The 22,612-nt window shown below is 44.0% G+C and overlaps 1 protein-coding gene across 1 annotated transcript; it reads right to left on the bottom strand.

The window, feature by feature from the left end:
• Nucleotides 1-13,088: 13,088 nt before the first annotated feature.
• LOC137846939 (uncharacterized) lies at nucleotides 13,089-21,078 on the bottom strand. Its single transcript, XM_068665040.1, has one exon. It carries the CDS (start codon nucleotides 14,757-14,759, stop codon nucleotides 13,089-13,091), a length of 1,671 nt encoding a protein of 556 aa, XP_068521141.1. The 5' UTR covers nucleotides 14,760-21,078.
• Between the last annotated feature and the right edge of the window lie 1,534 nt (nucleotides 21,079-22,612).

Raw genomic sequence — 22,612 nt, 5'->3', positions numbered from 1 at the left:
GCTACCTTATGTGTCACACCAACAGCATAGGCATGGGCTGCCAGAAGGATTCCTGTCCCTGTACTCTAGATATTACCCAGCAAGTCACAGTTGCTCAAAAATAAAGAAAACATTTATCCCGTGCCTCTCCTGTGCTTAAGTTAACACATTTGTTTTATATCGTATCCATTCCTGTTTTGTAGCATATCCATTCCACACAAAATAAAAATGTCTCTTTAGGATTTTTGTTAGATTTATCAGAACTTCAAAGATGTGCTAAATCTCTACCAGAAAGCAGATTCTTCTTTCCGCTTCTTGGAACAGATACACTAACAAGGTACTCCAACTTAGTCTTGTATTGGAATCAAAAGCCGAAAATGAAGAAAAACACACAAACAAAAAAAGACACTGGGTTGTTGGATAAAGTGCAATAGCTATCTTTATGTATAGGATCCCAAAGGACAAATATATATGAGATTGTAAATATCTGACCATCTTCCCTTTTGATGCATATGTAATTTGTCTTTGAGCTCTAATCTTGAACAGATAGATGGAGATGCCACTGAAGTTAGGCAATTAATGACACAAATCCCTGTTTTACTTTTCATCTCTGTGACTGTCACATCTCAGCGGGTTAAGGCATTTGAAGTCTACAGCATGAAAGCATGTTTTGGTATTGTGAGAAACATTCTGTGGCCAATAACATAGGCTATGAGGTAAACCCCTGAGGTAAAATTGTCCATCTGTATTGTTGCTTCTGCCTCATTTCAGGGTCTTTCCACTCAAAGGCAAATATATCTTTGCTCTCAGGGTCTGAGAGCACCCCATTAATAACACTGTTATTCCAGTCTAACAATTTACTAGTTGAATGCCCAATTTCATCATCAAATCCCTTCCCAACAAGTTAGTCTCTGCCTTGGGTACATACAATAATTGCCGAGTGATCATTTTATCCCCTAGTATCAGCTTGGTATCGCCCAAAATTGGCACTGTTTTCCCGGCCCCTTCTACCCCCATCACTTTTAGGGTTTCATTAGTTACTTTAATCCCTGATACTTGTGGGAACAAAAATGTTGTTTTTGCAGAGTTACATTGCTTTAAGTTAAGGAATGTGGTATTGAGATATGCTTACAGTGATAAGAAAGCTTAGCAGGCAACCTTGTAAAATGCAGACAACCAGACTCCTTAGAACAATTAGGTGAAAATCACAGTGTCAAGTCAAGTCAGATAAGTGAAGAAACATTACCACTTCAAACAGTAAATTGAGATAAGGGAGATAAATGAGAAGGGAGATAAACGAGATAAGGGAGAGAAAGGAAATTTGGTGTACGGTAAGCCCTTGCACGGTGAAGTGTTTGGCAGTACACCCCCATTTTCCAGAATCAGAATGTTAGTGTGTGGTACCCTGCAGGAGGGAAATTTCTGTAGCAGCACACCAGCAAGGGCTAGGAAAAATGGGAAACATGAGTTCCAGGGGACAGGGAGGTATCCCTGGGGGAATGCCTACTGACAGTTCTTCCTGAAGAATGATAAGAAATTGGAAACATAATCTCAAAATTAGAGGAGATGATAAAAGAAAAAATTGGTCAAATATTGTGTATCAGTCTGGACAAAATTTCCAATTAAGGAAACAGCAGTATTTTGGCCAAAATATGTGTCTGATGAAAATTCAGGCTTTAAATTTATATGTAAACAATAAGATTCCTTTTTTGGAATGTGGTGGTTTTACTCAGGTGGGCAGCCGTGCTCCACCACAACAGCTCTCTCACTCCCCCTCTCCTCAAAAAGGAAGGGGGAGAAAATACAACACAGAGAACTCGAGGTTTGAGATGAGAAAGGTTTAATTAAAGGGAAAGGGGAGGAAAAAAGAAACAAAAGAAACAATCAGTCTGCGCGGAAGCACAGAGAGAGGGAAAAAAAAATTATTCTCTACTTCCCATCAGTGAGCGGTGTTCGGCCACGTCCTGGGAAGCAGGGCCTCAAACGCGTAGTGGTTGTTCAGGAGGAACAGCCCCCTCCCCCACGAGAGCCCCCCTTTTATTGCTGAGTGTGACATCAGGTGTTATGGAATATCCCTTTGGTTGGTTTAGGTCAGCTGCCCCGGCAATGTCCCCTCCCCGTCACTTGCCCACCCCCAGCCTGCTGGCTCTTGGGGGCTTGGAAGGAGTCCTGATGCTGTGCCAGCACTACACAGCAATAAACACAACACTGGAGTGATATCAGTGCTGTTCCAGCTACGAGTGCAGAGTACAGCACTGTGCGGGCTGCTGCAGGGAAAAGGTGACTCCAGCTCAGACAGGCCCAACACAACTTCCACCCCTTATTCCATAACATTTGTGTCACAATCAGGTACAGTTTAGTATATAGATGTTCTCATCACCATTGTTTTCTGTCCATTGAAGCATTTATATGTCTGTACTTCCCTTTATTCCATAGGTCTTTTCCCAAAATGCTCATAAAAAGTGTTGATGGTTTCAGCTTCATCTGTCAAAGTGGTCACTCAGGGCAGGCGAAGTTGGTTTTCTTGACACCAGCATCAGCTTAGCTCACATCACTGTTGCACTTGCCTGGTTCCTTGCAAAGTTGACCTGTCATTGGTTCTGCAGTGTCCTCCTACAACACTGTCGTGGTTTAGCCCGGCCGGCAACTAAACACCACGCAGCCGTTCGCTCACCCTCCCCCCTCCCTCTCTGGGACGGGGGAGAGAAATGGAAAGTGAAGCCTGTGAGTTGAGATAAGGACAGTTTAATAAGACAGGAAAATAATAATAACAATAATAAAATAATAATAATAATAATAATAATAATAATAATAATAATAATAATAATAATAATACAATGGTGATAATAGTACTACTATTATCTACTACGGTGGGCAGCAATCCTCCTAGGGGCCCTCTTTGTTGTTGCTGTATCTTTCCATAGCTCACGTACCCGAGCAGCTAGGGCCGAGGTTGGTTCGCCGTCCCACGTCCTCATATCTTCCCCGTTGTCACGTAAATAAAACCACAAGGTACCTCGCGATGTGTGTCCCAGATTCTCCCTTGTTTGAGCCGGAAACTGCTGGCACTTGATGGCCGAAAGATTCTTCCGTCTAGGTGAGGAGGAAGCTATGTGTTCATCTAACCGTTGGGACAGTCTCTCCACAGCTGAAATGCAGTCCCATACTGGGGCAGAGAGATTTTCTTCATATTTATGAAGGTGATTGGACATGTTGTCCACAGTTGGCCCCATCCCTTCCTCCCAATCCATTGCTGCCAGTGTGCTGGCATGTGATGAGGGTGCAGCCTGTACAAACTTCCGCCACATGGATGCTGTGCACTAGACCCAAGTCTCAAGGTTTACCCTTCAAACCCTCTATTGACACGAATTGCTAGACCATTCCTTTGCAAGAACTATATACATGTACATTAACCACTCTGTTTTTCTTAGACTTGTGGTTATACAAGGGTATGTAAGACAGAAGGTCACATTTCATCATGCGGCCCTAGCATTGTTCCATATTGACACGAATCAGATGAACACATTTCACATAGGCTCACATTCTTATCAAGGGACTAACCTTGGTAAGGGGCCCAAGGCTTCTTGCTTTAGTTAATTTGCACAATGCACCATAGTTAGCAAAGACACTAAGTTGTATCCTAGTTTAATGCTGTCAGCACTCTCTCTCTACTTGATAAGATTCTCCTAACTCCTTCTCTCAGCATAGTCAGAGCCTCTAACATGCTCAGGGACCACCAGTGGTGAGAGAAGAAGCCTTGGGCCCCTTACCAAAGTCAGTCTCCTGATAAGAATGTGAGCCTATTGTAATAAATGACTGAGTCCCAAATAGAATTGCAATTAAAGTTTACAATTTATTAAACGAATAGAGTCAGGCAAACAGCGCTGGGTGCGCCGGGAGTCTCCGCTCCACCAAGACGCACACAAGTTACATCAGGTGGCTGGTTTTTATGCTCCTAGGCTAATACATATTCATCACTAAATCTAGAAAAGGCAGGGTTATTATAATTAGTTTCCCGTGATCCAAACCATCCCACGGACGCACGTGTATCGGTCTCCGGTGGTCCCTCTGGGGGCCTCTCGTTCTGAAGGCTCGTAGTCTTCCTCCCAGGCTTTGTCCTTCAGTCATTCTTCAGCTTCCCTTCTCTCCTTATTTAAAAGTCTCCGGGCTGGATGTAAGAAATTTGTGTCTCATGCAATAGTCAGCAGTTATCTCAAAAACTCCCCCTTTTCTCTTATCTCCCAGACCCGAGTCTCAAGGCTTACCCTTCAAACCTTCTATTGACACGAACTGTGTTATAAATGAAGTCTCAACTCAATCTGAATTTAGTAATATTTATAAAAGGAATATTTATAAAAGGTAAGTAAACAGCGCTGGGTGAGCGGGGAGTCTACACTCCACCAACACGCACACACGAACATCGAACATTCTAAACATATAGAACATTGCTTTTACACACTAAACCCAAGTACACCTATACATAAGTACAATCAGAAAAGGTAACAAACAATCCTCCAAGTTCCATGACTTAAAAGTCTCCATTTTCCATTCCTTTTCTTGATTACAAACAAGTCTCCATTTTCCATTCCTTTTGAACAATATATCTCACTTTAAGTTGTCAAGCAACTCGGTCTTCAGGCCTTATGTATCCCGTTCTTCCCGGATCGAAGAAAAGCATATACATTTCCTTTTCAAGGCCAATAGGGCCCGGGTCAAAAGGCACGTTCAGGTCAACAGGGGGCGTAACAGCAAAAGCCTTCGATGGCTGTAGCAGCAGAGGGGCCCATGGCAGTAGCAGTCAGATCAGTAAAGGAGCCCGCAGCTCCCTCACTGTTTGGCAAACCACACGTGTCTGACTGTGGTCCCACATGGCTTTTTAAGGCCTCAGAGACTGCTTGCCAGGTGCCGAGCAATCCCGCTGCAACCTTGTCATTTTTAGTTGCAGAGTCCCACACCTTGACCTCAATTTGGTCCCATATTTCAGGATCATCAACTTGTTGAGGGATTTCTTGAAACAGCAAAAATCCCATGGCTTGCTGTAGCTGAGCAAACCAAGCTACCAGGGCAACTATGAGAAGTTCCCATGACAGTGTTCCCACATCGAGGAATTCAGAAAATATTGTTACCAGTAGCTGGCTTCAAGGACAAAGTCTATGTGACTGCTAATCACAAAGGGTTGTTTTCTTGCAGGTGGGGTTGTTTTCTTATAGTTGTTTGAGTGCTTTTGACCAATAACCTTGTGTGAAACACTGTCCACCCCTGTTAAGTTCTCTATAAAAGTTAGGCTATTCGGGCAATAAAATGGAGCATGATCTGACTCTGCTGGTGTCTGTCGTGCTTTCGGCCGTGCTTCCTGCAACATCAACTGTCTGATTGTTAATAAGGAGAATAAGCTGTAAGGTTACCAGGACAATCTTTGTTCCTAAGGACGTATGATTCCCCATAATGCGCAACTGCTTACCAGCGAGAGTCAGTTGTGTGCGCGGGTTCGCTTCTCTCAGCTTGAGCTTCTTCCCAGTTCCGGTGTGCCTATTTCCAGCGACTTTCTGTGCGAGCTTCTTTGAGCAGTTTGCTGAGTTTGGCCGAACCTACCTTCATGAGGCGATCAATGTGCCTGTTCCCGTCCTGGTCTCCATTCTGCTAGCCTGTTCCTCTTCACTCCTTTTTCCTGCTTCTTTATTGATGATGTAACTTCATCGTGTTGCCTTTTATCTTGAGGACAGGCTCCTTCCTTATACCCTTCTCTCCACAGCAGTTCTTTTCAAGACAACTTTTCATTGGTCAAACAACTTTGAATGTAACAGCAACAGCAAACACCCAGAAACTTCCATGCCTTAATGGCTGGAGAACAAGAGAACCATCTGGAGAACAAGCAACCCTGAGACTGCATGGAGTCTTGATTCAAAGATCGAAGCCGAAATTCCTTTAAGTGGTATATTCTTTATTGCAGCGCTGGATGCACGGGGGATCTCTCCACCTATCGTGCATCCCCAAAGCAAAAAGCAGTCTTGAATTTATACAATCAATCTATCAATATTCTACAAGCGCCTATACATATGCATTACCTATCCCCGCCTTCCCTCGCTTCTCATGCTAATTAGCCTTTTGGCACCTTGCGCCTGCGTAGAGCCTTCCAAGAATTGTGGGCAGGGGTCTTTGGGACGTGGGCAGGGGTCTCTGGGAGGAAGACCCCGAGTCTTCCTCACAGTGTACTTTTCACCTTTGGTCAGGAATCTGCTGAATTGGCACGTTTCTTAATTGCGAGAGCTGGTTGTTGCCAATTCTTCCGTTTGTTGTATCTTTATAATGAATTCCAATGTCCAGTTTTGAGATTTATAGTCCTTACGTTTGTTTCTCTGTCCGTCTGCCGCTTCCTTATCATGAGTTTCAGTGTCTTGTTTCGAGATATACAGTCCATGTCTGGGGATTGTCCTTGCCTCCCCAATGCCTCCCCAATACCTCCTTAATCAATCCCCCCTTTTCTTTTCCCATGCAAATTCTTTTGCATCAGATACTTTCATTATTTACAGTAACACAACAAAGCAGGCATCTAAACAACATGCACACAAATATTCCTAACACTACTAATGTGATTAGAGCAATGAACACTTGTCTCAACCATTGGAAATTGGGCAACCAGGAGGTTAACTTATTCCATATTTCACTAAAACTCCATGAAAGATCATCTTTACTGATCTCATGTAGGACCCTTGTCTGCTTCCATATTTCTTCCAGGTCGGTAGAGATCCTTCCACTCTGATCTACATACACACAACAACTTGTATTTATTACTGTACAGACTCCCCCTTTTCTGGAAAATCTAGTAAATTCTTTTACTTAATACGGAAATTTTCTTTCCCAATCATTATGATATGTACCCCTCAATACCTTACCATGCACATTTGTCAAGGAGGCTAACATGGACATTCGTTGTAACAATTTCCAATTCCAAACAAGTAATACAAAAGACAATATTAAACTTATACCAACTAATATCAATAAAACAATAATTGGGTGACTCAGTGTGTTCAAAATCCCAGTTGCAGTTGGCGACCATCCAAAAAGTGTATCCCACCAGTTGTGACTTGTGTCTCGTTTCACTCTTTGCAAAACTCTGCTTATTTCCTTTGTATCATGATGGACAGTAATTAGAGTCTTCTCTCCATTTTCCTGAATACCTTTTAAAATTCTAATCAGGTCTTGGTGTTTAACTAGTTGCTTCACTAGTGTGAGGTTCATCCCAATAGGTGTAGGTAGTAACTTATGATACATTGTGTTGTTAGACTTGATCAGCTGGTGGGATACCACTGGTGCCAAATATTGAAAATCACACCCGACGATTCTAACAAAGTTACAAATACAAAAATTAGAATGATTTTTGCTATGGAGTGTGGAGGAATCGTTAAGTGAGGCAGGACATGTGAATGTTGAGCAGTTGGGAGACAATGGGCTGGTGAAGCACCGTACTCAACTCACATGAGCCTTGGCACGTATGCAGCTGGCTGAGAGCCAATCAGGCTCAAGGACACGATGCCCTTGGGCCATCGGGAAAGTCCCTAAGGTGGGACAGGTAGCCAAAAGAAGGAGGACCAGACTGAAAAGCCCAGGAAGTGTTAACCAATCCTGAGCTTAGTTTCTGCAATATGTATGAGTTGATTATGTTCAAACTAGATAAAAGACGACTGAGCTATCCATTAAAGTTGAAGTTCACTGTTCACTCATATTGATGTGCTGGGTCTTCCTTCCGTCGGCAACAAATTGGCGCCCGAACAGGGACAAGTCTGAACAGGATTTGGACACTGCTGGCAGTGATCCAGGGCCACGGTTGGACGGAATAAAGGAGAAGCCGGTCCTGCAACGCAGCCCAGGAGGTGAAAAGGACAAGAATCCCTGCACCCGCGCCGGGAAGGTGAAAAGGACGTGGAGTCCCCCGCACCCGGGAGTGGATCCCGCCGGTCGCGCGTCGCCGAGATCTGCAGCTCGGAAGGTGAAAGGGAGTCCCCGCACCCGGGATGAGCCTATTTAGGGTCCCGCCGGAAAAGCGCCGCCGAGGTCTTTGCAAAGGCTGCAACCGACGTATATAAAGGTATGAAAAGATAAGCGGCGTATTATTTGCTCAAATGCTTTTTAGAAAAGCGGAGCATTTTAGATACAGATTGTAGAAAAAGATTGCCAAGGTTATTAGTATATGGGATAGCTAAGGGTTGTTTTACAAGTCCTGATACAGTTTTTTGAACAAACAGAGTGGCGTAAATTTGGAAATAAATTGTTTGATGATGTTAGGAACGATGTTAAGTTTACTGGGAGATTTGATGAGGCCATGGAGAGCAGTGGCTAATGCATTAGCCACACATAAAGATGAACAAAGAGTTGCTGCTGCTGCAACAGAGTGGTCAGGACCACCAAGCAGGGTTAGTAATGTTAATCCACAGCAAATAAATATGGAAGGAACAGATTGTCCGTTGCCACCTTCCATTAGAACTTTTACTATTACACAGGGGGCCTCGGGAATTTCGGGGGTGCCTGTGACAATGTCTTCTGTAGCAGAGGAGGAGCTCTCACTACCAACAGCTCCAACTGCTCCAATAGAAAGTGAGAAAGGAGCAAGTGAAAGGACCAGTGCTAACTCATTTCCATCAAATATAAATCCCTTCACAACAGGGGCGCAGGGAAGAGAAGGTCTGCAGCCATCGAAGGCCTTTGCTGTTACGCCCCCTGTTGACCTGAACGTGCCTTTTGACCCAGGCCCTATTGGCCTTGAAAAGGAGCGATGGAGGCAAATAGCAAATGAGGCACTGCGTGAAGGGAATTATGAAACGGCAGCACAGTTAACACAAGCTTTTCCGGTAGTATACTCGCCACCAGATGCACAGGGGAATGTGACCGTTAATATGACAAATTTATACTGGAAACTACTAACTCAATTACGATCTACAGTAAATGATTCTGGTTTAAAGGGGGAACCTACTCGGCAAATGTTAGATTATATTTGGGGAACTAATATATTGCTCCCCGGGGACATACGTGGTATAATGAAGCTGATCCTAACACAACATCAACAGCTTCTTTTTAATGCGCATTGGCAAAGTGTTTGTCAAGAGGCAGTAGCTGTAATAAGGGCACCTGGAGATCCGTTGTATGGTGTCACGTTGGAGGAATTGATGGGACTCGGACCATATTATAGACTAGAGACACAAGCATTGCTGGGTCCAGACAAAGCTAAAGAATCAATGAGATTGGCTCGAAGAGCCTTGGACCAAATTAGAGAGCCAGGGGGGATACCATCCTATATGGGCATCAAGCAAGGAAGGGAGGAACCATTTGGGTTGTTTATTGATCAAGTAGCAAACGCAATACAAGCGGCTGGGGTACCTGATTATCTAAAGGGCACTATTCTAAAGCAGTGTGCAATTCAAAACTGCAACCCTTCAACTCATAGTATATTAGCTACGTTACCGGGAACTTGGACAATTGAGGAGGGTTTAGAAAGGATGGCTCAGGTACCCGTGGGTCCGCAGGCTATGCTGGTAGATGTAATAAAACAACTAGGGAATAGCATGAAAGAACAGGCACAGGTATTCAGAGAGACTGCACAGCAATCGCAGAATCAAGTACTCGCTGCCCTTGCTCCTTTGCAAACGCCCGGAGGCCGTTCTACTGGCCGAGGGTCTTCACAGCAACCGCGTTGTTTTCGCTGTGGGATCACCGGACATAGGAAACAAGAGTGCAAAACGAGATCAGTGTGGTGTCATCTGTCGGCATGGTGCGTCGGGAAACGGCCAGAGCAGCAGGAAGGACCGCCCCGCGACGACACAAAAAGCGGCATTTACCACAGCGGCCGGAACGACACCGTTTACCTCCGACCAGTCACCAGAGGGAGTCTTGGCTTGGATTTGGCAACAGCAGTAGATGAAACGCTATTGGACTCTAAACCCACCAGGGTAGGAACAGGAGTTATGGGACCAGTTGTTGTCAATGGTGATCCTGTAGGAGCTTTATTGATCGGAAGATCGTCTGCTACCTTGAATGGATTACAAATATTGGTTGGACTTACAGATAAAGACTATTGTGGGGAAATACAGATTATAGTTTCTGCAATGTTTCCTCCAATGCATGTGCCGCGGAATACAAAGATAGCTCAATTAATTCCGTTGCCACACCTTGCGGCATCTCTACCACCGATGGTCAATAAGGACCGAGGACTCGGAGCATTTGGCTCCACAGGAAAAATAGCGTTATTAATGCTTGGCATGCAGCAGAGACCACGACAAAAAATCACAGTATGTTTAAAAGCAATAAATCGTGAAGGTCCAGATCAAAGATTTGAATGGACTGTATTACCCCAGGGAATGCGTAATTCACCTATGTTATGTCAGCTTTATGTTGACGCAGCTCTGCAACCGATTCGACGAAAATGGCTAGAGACAATAATCTATCGTTACATGGATGATATTTTGTTAGCCCAGAAGGAACCGTTTTCTCTACAACAGAAAAACGACTTAACACTGACCTTAAAACAAATGGGACTCGTACTTGCACCGGAAAAGGTTCAGGAGACAAGTCCCTGGAAGTTTTTGGGTTGGAAAATTACAGATTCCACCATTCAGCCTCAAAAACTTACAATCCAATCGGATATCAAAACTCTTAATGATGCTCAAAAACTGCTGGGAGATTTACAATGGATCAGGCCAGTAGTCGGGATTCTGAATGAACTGTTAAATCCCATTCGGCCGTTATTAAAAGGAACTGATCCTGCTTCAAAAGTGACACTATCAGAAAAACAACAAGAAATACTACAACAAATCGCATCTTTGATCACAACGAGTGTCACGCATCGACGTATATCTGACAAGCCACTCGATCTTACCGTTCTATGTGGCTCAAAATGCCTGATGGGTGCCATAACACAGCAAAAAATAAAAACGGGGGAGAAGGGAGGAGAAACTGTGGTATTAGAATGGATAGCTCCTCCGTTACAACCTCGACGAACAATTCAAGAAAAAATTGCAACATTAGCAGAATTAGTAAAGAAGGGGAGGAATCGAATATTGCAAGTGGATGGGGTTCCTCCAAATATTATCTGGTTACCCATGAAGCCAGGCGATTTGGAATGGTATATACAAAACTCTGAAGAGTTACAAGCTGCACTACTACAGGATGGCGCTACTATAGTAGCAAAAACGTTACAATCAACTGCTCTGACATGGATGGAAAACCAGGGATGGATAACTAAGCCAAAACAATCGTCTATCCCACTTAAGAATGCAGTGACAGTTTTCACTGACGCAGGAAAACGTTCTCGAACTGCTGCAGTGACTTGGAAGGATGAGCATGGTTGGAAACATCAAATTTTACAAGCCCAAGATAAAGACTCATTACAGACACTAGAACTTCTTGCAGTAGTATGGGCATTTATAAAATGGAGAGATGTTCCGTTAAATGTGGTATCCGATTCCTTATATGTAGTAGGCATAGCAAATCGTATAGAAGACTCAGCCTTGAGAGACTTAAAAAATGAACGGCTGTGAGAATTAATAATCAGTCTACAGATCGCCATAGCTCAAAGAAGTGAACCATACGCAGTAATACACATAAGGAGTCATCAGTGGGAAGAAGGCCTGGGAGAAGGCAACGCTCGAGCGGACCGACTAGTCGCCGCAACAGCTACTGAAGCACCACTGTCACCCTTTTGCAGAGCTCGGGAGGCTCATGCTATTTTTCACCAGAACGCTAAAGGACTTGCGCGGGCTTACAAACTGTCTAGAGCTGATGCGCAGGCGATAGTAAAAGCTTGCCCAACGTGTAGTCATTACAATTCGGGTGTGGGAATCGGAATCGGAACAAACCCGAGAGGGATTAAAACCAACGAAGTGTGGCAAATGGACGTCACTCATGTCACAGCATTTGGCAGATTGAGATATCTGCATGTAACGATAGACACTTACAGTCACATGATTTGGGCTACACCGCAGCCTGGGGAAAAAGTTCAGGATGTACGACATCATCTTGCCAGTTGTTTTGCAGTAATGGGAGTACCACAAACCATAAAGACAGATAATGGTCCAGCCTATGTTAGTGGGCCACTTAAGCGATTTATGGAACTGTGGGACATTAAGCATATAACTGGTATTCCACATTCACCAACTGGTCAAGCTATAGTAGAAAGAGCTAATGGAACAGTTAAGCAGTATTTGGAAAAGTTTAAAGACATTCTGAAAATGATAATAAATGCATTATGAGAGTACTGTACCGAGATATGAAAACGGGACAATGGCTGGGGCCTGCTGATGTGATTTATATGGGGCGAGGTTATGTGTGTATCTCTTCCCCTACAGGGCCAACCTGGGTTCCTAGTCGATGTGTTAAACCAGCCATTGAAGAAAAGTCATCAAGTACGAATAACAGCAACCATGGCTGATCTAACAGCACAAGGGATTTTGGTTGCATTATCTTTGACAATGACGGTTGGACGTAATAGTGCCATCCTAAGCAAAATCGATCCTCAAACCAATATGTGGGTCACTTGGGCAAATCAAACCGGACAAAGTTCATTTTGCCTATTCCTCGCTTCTGCGTCTGATCCTTTCGTTGATCAGTTGATTATGTTTGAAATGGTTAAGGGATCATACGCAAAAAATTGTAGTACGAGATAGTTGGTTTGAAGGTTGGTTTAAATCTGTTTTTGGGAACATGGGTGGATGGTTTTTTCTTCGTCAAAGAGGAACTTCGTTTTCTACTTATAGTTATATTGATTATAGTTGCTGCAAAATAAAAACGGGGGAATTGTGGAGGAATCGTTAAGTGAGGCAGGACATGTGAATGTTGAGCAGTTGGGAGACAATGGGCTGGTGAAGCACCGTACTCAACTCACATGAGCCTTGGCACGTATGCAGCTGGCTGAGAGCCAATCAGGCTCAAGGACACGATGCCCTTGGGCCATCGGGAAAGTCCCTAAGGTGGGACAGGTAGCCAAAAGAAGGAGGACCAGACTGAAAAGCCCAGGAAGTGTTAACCAATCCTGAGCTTAGTTTCTGCAATATGTATGAGTTGATTATGTTCAAACTAGATAAAAGACGACTGAGCTATCCATTAAAGTTGAAGTTCACTGTTCACTCATATTGATGTGCTGGGTCTTCCTTCCGTCGGCAACAATGGAGAGTTATATTCTCCTTGTCTATTTCTACAAAATCACAAGCAGTTCTTAAACACACGCACCCTTTACCAACATATACAAGCACAGTCTTTTGACTAGTATTTGGATGAATTTCAAAGTGGCAGATACCTTGCTCCGTGTCAAAACATACGTCCTGAGCATCAATTGTATTACTTTCACAAATAAATCCTTGTTGTTCCCGGGTAACACATGATTCTAGATTTACGGACTGCCATTTCCCATTCTCCATTCGTGCCCATGTTCTATGCTCTGAAGGATAAAGCACTGTCTTCTCATGGTTTAATCCTAGTGCAAGGATTGGGTGTATAACATAAACTGTAGCATTACGTATAGTAAGCACGAAGGCAGTAGCCATGTTAACAACGGGATCATAAGTAAAATTCACCAGGGTCCACCAAGACTGGAACTTCTTCTCAAAATCATTGGCATTGTCCCAAACTGCCTTTCGGATTTCAGCTGGAAAAATGCCTTCACTTCCTTCCCTAATAATCAGGGCAGCCGTTGCCTGCAACCATAACTGTGCTTGCATACAACTAAGAGCTAAGGATACATTATCTTGAATCATACTAAGTGCATCTATTATTAGTTTGTGGTCTTGGTCTTCTGCATTTTCCCATTTCGGTAACACCTTTGAAACTTGCCATTGGCTAGTTCCCAATGCCAATAAGGATGATTGTAAGGGTTGTTTTAATTTTGTCAAATCACTTGTTGCTGTGGCTAGCTTATTCATTAATATTTCTGAATCAATTCCATTTAAAATTCCTAACCCTGTTCCTAGCATTCCAGTTAAGTCTCTTCGTGTCCTGCCCCTGAAGTGCACTTGCTTCTGTGACCATATTGTCCAGTCTTCAAATGATGTTCTTAAGAAAGGAGAACAGGCTGGTTGAACTGCCGAGATGTTGATTTGTATTAGCAACTCAACACGCTTGAGTGACCATTCTGGATTAAATAACAATTGCTGTTGGCCCGTGTTCCTTACTACATATGGGCCAGTTTCATAAATTTTGGGTTCCAGTTTGATTAGAGGTGGGGTGTGGGTTGTAGAGGGTCTCACTGTTGTAGGAAGTGCCGCATATATTGTAAAATTTAACATGAGGCCCTCACCATTATTGACTTTGGACTGTTGGCCATTATTATTATTCCAAAAACAGCTGATTTCTACATTCTCTGTTAATGTAAAATTATACCAGCAATCCAATTTACCTGGGCGAATACAACCCTCTTGTTGTCCATTTTTGGAAATCGGTTTAACCAGAATCCCCGTTGCTTTCTCGTCAGTCGTTCCATTAAACATTTGACACCCTATTTTAATTTCATCTCCTATGGTTCTTTGGTGTGTCCACCCTTCCCCTAATTTTTGCCATTCTGATGGTTTATATAAATAGTTAACATTTGTTCGCCAGATGACCATGACTGATAACCTTCCATTAAGATTCTTATCCTCTGTTGTTACGGCTTCAGTCCAAGGCCACCCACCATTCTCTATTATCACAGAGGCACCTTCTTGAATCACAATTACAAATATAAGCCATAAAAACAAAACAATTCTCTGAACAAATCTTCTGCCAACCATATTACCAAATACTCTCAACCTTAATGTCCTCATTTTGATCGACTAAGCTTTAGTTTCAGTTCATCGTCACCTGGTGTTACTTTCCAAGGAGCTCCTGGAGCCTTCTTCACTCGGGAATAGTGGATCCAAGCAGCTTGTTCTCTAATCTTGATAGCAGTGTGAGTTGTCAGCAACACTTGATACGGTCCATTCCATTTTTCCTCTAGGGGTTGTCCTGAAAAAGTCTTTATATATACATAGTCTCCAGGCTTAAAGGGGTGGATTGGTTGATCCAACCCTCTAGCTCTGGTCCCTAACACAAATTTATGTACTTTATTTAATTGTTTTTGAAGTTCAGTTATATAAGTATATAAATATTCTGATCCCAGCTGCGTTAGATCCTCCCCACTAAATAGAAATTGATATGGCCTTCCATATAAAATTTCAAAGGGGCTCAAATTCTCTTTTACTCTAGGTTTAACTCTAATTCTGAGTAATGCTAAAGGGAGGGATTGAGGCCATGACAAATTAGCCTCTTGTCCGATTTTAGCTATTTGTTGTTTAATTAAATGGTTCATTTTTTCTACCTGTCCACTTGCCTGTGGTCTATAAGGAGTGTGAAGATGCCAATCTATCCCTAAAGCCTGGCTTATTCGCTGAACAATCTTTGCACCAAAATGCGAGCCTCTATCTGAGGAAATGGTTGCTGGGATCCCGAATCGGGGTATTATTTCATTCAATAATGCCTTAATTACCTCCTTAGCCTTATTAGTTCTGCAAGGGAAGACCTCGGGCCATCCCGAGAAGGTATCTGTTAAAACTAATAGGTACCGATACCCCCCTTTTCTTGGTAGTTCCGAGAAATCAATTTGCCAATGCTGCCCAGGATAGTTCCCTTTATCAATGACACCAAATGTCACCCTATTTCCTGTATTGGGATTATGACGCATACAGGTGTCACATTGTTGGGTTACCTGCCTTATTGTGGTATACAGATTTCTTGCTACCAAGACTCGATTTAATAGTTTATACAGGGCATCGGCTCCCCAATGGGTTTTATTGTGTTCCCCCAAAACCATAGGCCACACCAAATTAGAGGGCATAACAACCCTGTTGTCCTTCAAATGAGCCCACCCATCAACATTCAGCTTCCCTTTTAGATCTTCGATCAACTTTAAATCTTCTTTTGAATATTTAGGAGCCTGTCCTTTCTCTAATGCCTGAATTTTACCGTCTGGTATTAAAGCAAGCACTTCCACTTGGCCTCTTTCCGCCGCCCTTCTTGCCTCTTTATCAGCCAATCTGTTCCCAATCTCAAAGTCGGTGGATCCTCTTTGATGCCCTCGGCAATGCATAATAGCCACTTTTTCTGGTTGTTTTACAGCCTCTAACAATTTTAAAATTTCTTCAGCATGTTTTATCTGTTTTCCCTGAGCAGTCAGTAATCCACGTTCTTTCCAAATCGCTCCGTGAGCATGTACCACGCCGAATGCATATTTAGAATCTGTCCAAATATTTACCCTTTTTCCAGCTGCCAGTTCCAATGCTCTCGTGAGAGCAACTATCTCCGCCTTTTGAGCTGATGTTCCAGGGGGTAAAGGCTTAGACTCAATTACCTGCTGAGTAGTTGTTATAGCATATCCAGCTTTACGTTGTCCTTGTGTAACAAAACTGCTCCCATCCGTGAACCAAGTTTCTTCTGCATCTTCCATGGGCTCCTCCTTAAGGTCTGGTCGGCTGGAATACACAGTCTCCATAGTTTCTAAACAATCGTGAATCACAGGTTCCGCTGGAGCATCACTAAGAAAAGAGGCTGGATTCACAATATTAGTTATCACAATTTCCACATCGTCCTGTTCTACCAATATTGCTTGATATTTCAAAAATCTCTGAGGAGATAACCAATGAGCCCCCTTTTGTTCTAAAACTGCTGACACAGTGTGTGAGACAAACACTGTTATCTTCTGCCCCATTGTAAATTTCCGGGCTTCTTGTATATTCATAATTACAGCTGCCACTGCTCGCAGGCAGCCTGGCCATCCTTTACTTACTTCATCCAATTGTTTAGAGAAATAAGCCACTGCCCTTTTGTAAGGTCCCAACTTTTGTGCTAGTACCCCTAAGGCCATACCCTGTCTTTCATAGGAGTATAACCAAAAGGGTTTAGACAAATCTGGTAAACCAAGAGCTGGGGCTCGCATCAACTCCATCTTAAGCTTCTTAAAGGCTGCTCGGGCTTCTCCTGTCCATATTAGTCTTATGCAGTTATCTTTAATTAAATCATACAAAGGCCTTACAATTAATCCATAATTGTTGATCCATAATCTGCACCAACCTGTCATTCCTAGGAAAGTTCGTAATTCTTTAACAGTCTGTGGTTCTGGGGTACGACAGATTGCTTCCTTGCGTTCCGTCCCTAATTCACGTTGTCCTCCTGAGATCTCAAATCCTAGGTACGTCACGTGGGTTTGAACCAATTGTGCCTTCTGTTGTGAAACCCGGTATCCATTCATTCCTAGGAAATTAAGGAGGCTCACCGTCCACTGTATGCAGCTTCCCCGTCTTCGGTAGCAATCAAGAGATCATCAACATATTGCAGCAGGACCCCTGCAGAATTGGGGGCTTCCCAGGATTCAAGTTCCTTTGCAAGTTGATTACCAAAAATCGTAGGGCTATTTTTAAACCCCTGAGGAAGCACTGTCCCTGTCAACTGGACTTTTCGTCCTGAGTCAGGATTTTCCCATTCAAAGGCAAAGAGGTTTCGGCTTTCTGGGGCCAAGGTTAAACAAAAGAAGGCATCCTTTAAATCCAGTACGGTAAACCAGACCAACTCGTCCCTTAACTTGGTCAATAGCGTATAAGGGTTTGCTACCACAGGGTGTATGTCTTCAGTGATTTTACTTATGGCCCTCAAATCCTGAACTCACCTATAGCTTTTTTTCGTCTGCCTTTTTAATTGGCAATATGGGTGTATTGTATTCTGATTCACATTCAATCAATAATCCATACTGTAAAAATTTATCAATTATCTCTTTAATTCCTTTCCTATCTTCTATCCTCAAAGGATATTACTTAACCTTAACGGGTTTCTCTCCTGGCTTTAATTTAATAATTATTAAGGTCACATTTTTGCTCTTCCAGGGACTTCGGTAGCCCAAACTCCTGGACATATTGATCTGTGATCTCTAAAGGTATTTCACTTTTAGGGTCAGTTTGTATTAGTGCCAAGCTTAACACATTTATTAGTTGTTCTTCTCCTATTCTTAATTTCATTTTCCCTTTTTCAATGACAATTTCTGCTCCTAATTGCTCTAATAAATCTCTACCTAAGAGTGCCCATGAGGAGTTAGGCATATATAAAAATCTGTGTATGCCCCATTGTTTCCCTAACTTGTACTTCAAAGGTTCACAAAAATAAGCCTTTTCGGTTACACCTTGTCCTGGTTTCAGTTAGAATAGAGTTAATTTTTTTTCCTAGTAGCTGGTAGAATGCTACGTTTTGGCTTAGGATGAGAAGAGTGTTGATAACACCCTGATGTTTTAATTGTTGCAGAGCAGTGCTTACACCAAGCCAAGGACATCTCAGCTTCTTGCTCTGTCCTGCCAACAGGCAGGCTGGGGGTGCAGTAAGAGCTGGGAAGGGACAGACCCAGGACAGGTGACCCAAACTAGCCAAAGGGGTATTCCATACCATCTGATGTCATGCTAAACAATATATATAGGGGTGGCTAGCCGGGGGAGGGGGCCGGACTGCTCGGGGTTAGGCTGGGCATTGGTCAGCGGGTGGTGAGCAATTGCATTGTGCATCACTTGTTTGTACATATTATTAGTAGTGGTACTATTATCATCATTGTATTATTACTATTATTATTATTATTATCTTGTCTTATTAAACTGTCTTTATCTCAACTCACGGGCTTCACTTTCCATTTCTCTCCCCCCGTCCCAGAGAGGGAGGGGGAGGGTGAGCGAACGGCTGCGTGGTGTTTAGCTGCCAGCCGGGTTAAACCACAACACACCTTTTACCCTAACATAATAATTCTGTGAAGGCATTAATGCTTGATTTAGAACTGAATACGTTGCCCCATATCAATAAGAAATTTCACTTCCATTCCTCCCCTAGCTTCATTATAATCAGTGGAGGATCCGCTAGGGTAGATTCCCCAGGTCCCCGTTATTCCTGTTGAAATCAGGGACCAATGATTACCCTAGAAAAAGGCTAGTCAATTTGTCCTCCGAAGCCAGGTCCAAACCGTTTTGTTTTATTTATTTATTTATTTTCATTATATTTCAGAGTTGGTCCAAAAATTCCATAGGGGTTTCTTTTAGACCTTGTTGGAAGCATATTCTCAATTCCCAATTCATCCAGATTTTAGTATTTACTTAGCCGTTCATAATTTTAGGGATGATTAGGGTCTCAGTGGGGTCGGTCAGGGGAATGCAGTTGTCCACAGTTCCCTGAGCGGTCCCATCGGTAATCTGAGCTCGCACATGAACTCAGGTTGTTTTAAGAGTTAACTGTTTTTCTGTTTCCATAACAACTCTCTCTCAGACCCATCATGATCCATTTGCCCCAAAGGGCTAACACCCATGATTTTAAGATCTCTGCCTAGAGCAGAGGCAGAACTATTAACATTCCTACATCCTCTTTCCCTGCTCATTCAACTTCAAACACCTTTAACACTTTCAACAACCCTTTTAACACTTCCTTTATCTTTCTCCAGCCTGTACTTCTCTAATGCCAACATCAAAGGCTCAGTCAGGGGCCAACTTAATTCCGTACCTTTTCCCACCAAGATGCTGAAACAACATCAGTATACAACATTTCATCCTATTCTCCTTCTCAAAACCAACATTAACTGTAGCAAAACATTAGAGTTTAAAGTTCCATTTAGGGGCCACTTTTCTCCACATTCCAGCTTATAAAGCGGCCACCATTGATTACAATATTTTATCAATGTTTTCCTTCCACCGGCAGATCCTCCAATATCCTTCCAGTGACTCAAAACACATCCTAACGCACTTTTCTTAGGAATTTCACTGCTTACTCGCCCCCCCATTTTCCAGTTTACACTTTCAGAATACACGTGTTACTTACAAAAGCGTATCACTCACAAAATTACAGGCACGCAATATCTTTCAGTAGCGATGTCACAAAGCTACTATTACCAGCAATATTGCTAAAATCACAATAACAATAGTCAGAGTCAAATTCCACATGCGATAAGTCAGAAAACCGAACTGTGTAACACCATAACGATATCTTTCTTATAACAATGCCACGAACCTACTATTACCACCAGAAAAATAGCCAAAATCACAGTAACAATAACCAGAGTTAAATACCATACTCCATGAGTCAGAAAACCGAAATAAACAACACAATTCCAGATGGACCTTAAAGCGAGCTCTTTCCTTAAGGTCCCCAAATATACTTATGGTGCTTACCACAAAGTATATACCAAACACTGCCTCGCAGAAGATCACCTTCTGACTTACAGACAGTTCCAGATACAGATGGACCTCAAGGTCCCCAGATATACTTGTGGTACTAACCACAAAGTATATACCAAACACTGTCCTGCAGAAGTCACCTTCCGACTTACTGGACAGTCCCAGATGACCGGTCTACCAGAAAACCAAACCAGAATAAAGAATATACTCACTTACAATGATGGGGTCCTTGTCTGCCTCCGCAGTGATCCGGTGAGTCGAGGAGTCCCTCCGGGAAATCCCGGGGGTACCCTAGGGAGTCCTGTCCCCAGCGGGTCCTGCGGACCGGCAGAGAGGTAGTCCCATCTGGGGTGCCAGATTGATTCAAAGATCGAAGCCGAAATTCCTTTAAGTGGTATATTCTTTATTGCAGCGCTGGATGCACGGGGGATCTCTCCACCTATCGTGCATACCCAAAGCAAAAAGCAGTCTTGAATTTATACAATCAATCTATCAATATTCTACAAGCACCTATACATATGCATTACCTATCCCCGCCTTCCCTCGCTTCTCATGCTAATTAGCCTTTTGGCACCTTGCGCCTGCGTAGAGCCTTCCAAGAATTGTGGGCAGGGGTCTTTGGGACGTGGGCAGGGGTCTCTGGGAGGAAGACCCCGAGTCTTCCTCAGTGTACTTTTCACCTTTGGTCAGGAATCTGCTGAATTGGCACGTTTCTTAATTGCGAGAGCTGGTTGTTGCCAATTCTTCCGTTTGTTGTATCTTTATAATGAATTCCAATGTCCAGTTTTGAGATTTATAGTCCTTACGTTTGTTTCTCTGTCCGTCTGCCGCTTCCTTATCATGAGTTTCAGTGTCTTGTTTCGAGATATACAGTCCATGTCTGGGGATTGTCCTTGCCTCCCCAATGCCTCCCCAATACCTCCTTAATCAGTCTCCTGAATCACCCTTCTTTGTTCCCTCTAAACTCTTTTATATTCCTGATGGCCTCATCGTTAAGAGTCTGATGTTATCATCAGCGATGGGGCTTTCCGACCCCCATGGCCACACTCCCACATCTCCCCCTTCTTTATTAATATCAACCATTTTCTTGACACAAAATATTATTCCACATATAACAAACTGGTCCTGCCGATGGACAAGAGCCAAGGAGCAACTGAGTCTGCGCAAAGACAAGAGGTCAGCTAGCGGTGACGAGGAAGAGTCATCAACCTTCATCCCCACGACCCCCGATGACCACCACCAGGATACACTGTGCAAGCGCAGATGGGAGGAGTTTATGGAAATGACTCCTTGGAAATAATTTTAATACGAAGCGGGTTATGCATATGTATAGGCGTATTGGGAAACTTCATGCATATGTAACTCTTTGCTGCATATAACCAAGGCAAGTTGCCTCGTCAGGTGCGCACGACTTTGGTGGGACTACTCCTCCGTGCTGCCCAGCGCTGAATAAACATACCTACTTTACAATTTTACTGATTTTCCGCAAGTCAACTCAGCCTCGGGGACAAGGTGCTTGCAGGTGCCCTGTTGTATCACCAAACTTCCGCATTTCAGGGCAACCAAAGGGCAGATGGAGGTATTTACGTTTATTCATTCCTTTATTAAACCCGAGGTGGCTGTACTTTTTATTATGTGTGCTTTTAGCGTCTGTGCCTCTATCAAGAAAACCTAGTCGTCCCCCACGCCGCTCAAGAGAGCCCGGCCTCCGCTCCCTCCCACCCCGCCCCGCCCCGCCGCTATTTCACCGCCGCCATCCCTCTTCCCACCCCGCCTCGTGGCGTCACCGGCAGTGTGACGCTAGCGAGTCACCGGGGCGGCGGTCAGACAGACAGACAGACAGACAGACAAGATGGCAGCGCTCGGTGGTGGGGCCGGCGGCGGAGGGGTGCGGCGAGCCTAGCCTAGCGGCCAGCGACGAGCCTAGGGGCCAGCGGTGGGCGGCCGGCCGTTTGGGGGCCGCAAGGTAACGGTTAAGGTTGGGGGAAGGGGAGGGGGAGGGGGAAGGGGAAGGGGAAGGGGGGGGGTGGGGGGGGATCCGTCGCCGTTATGGGGCCGGGGGGGTGGGGGGGGCATCCGTCGCCGTTATGGGGCCGGGGGGGGGGGGGGCTCTTGGGAGCATGCGGTGGAGGGGAGCGGGACGGCAGTGCTGCCCGGCCCGGGGCGAGGCAGTGCGTGTGCTCAACCCCTGGGGAGTTCGCCTTTCCGGAAGCTCTGAAATCCAAGTGAACAGAAGCAATCTTCTTTCCTCCAGTACCGAAATCCTTGTTGGAGAGCTTCCAGCTTCTGTTTTAGGGGTTTGGGGGTCAAGTGTTTGGCTTCCTCTTCCCTATGCCGCTCCTGATTTTACGTTTCCACTGTATTATCTTGAATCTTTATGTGCTGAAGAGTTAAAGTCTTCTTTATAGGTGGTAGTCCTCTGTGGGAATAGAAGTGTTTTTGCAGAGTTACAT

This window comes from Anas acuta, chromosome W (assembly GCF_963932015.1).
Source record: "Anas acuta chromosome W, bAnaAcu1.1, whole genome shotgun sequence".
Taxonomy (NCBI): domain Eukaryota; kingdom Metazoa; phylum Chordata; class Aves; order Anseriformes; family Anatidae; genus Anas; species Anas acuta.
This window is presented reverse-complemented; position numbering and strand designations above follow the sequence as displayed.

Bases quoted from the DNA above. Each gene is read 5' to 3' on its own strand.
- LOC137846939 (XM_068665040.1), bottom strand. From the start codon at position 14,759: ATGAGGACATTAAGGTTGAGAGTATTTGGTAATATGGTTGGCAGAAGA.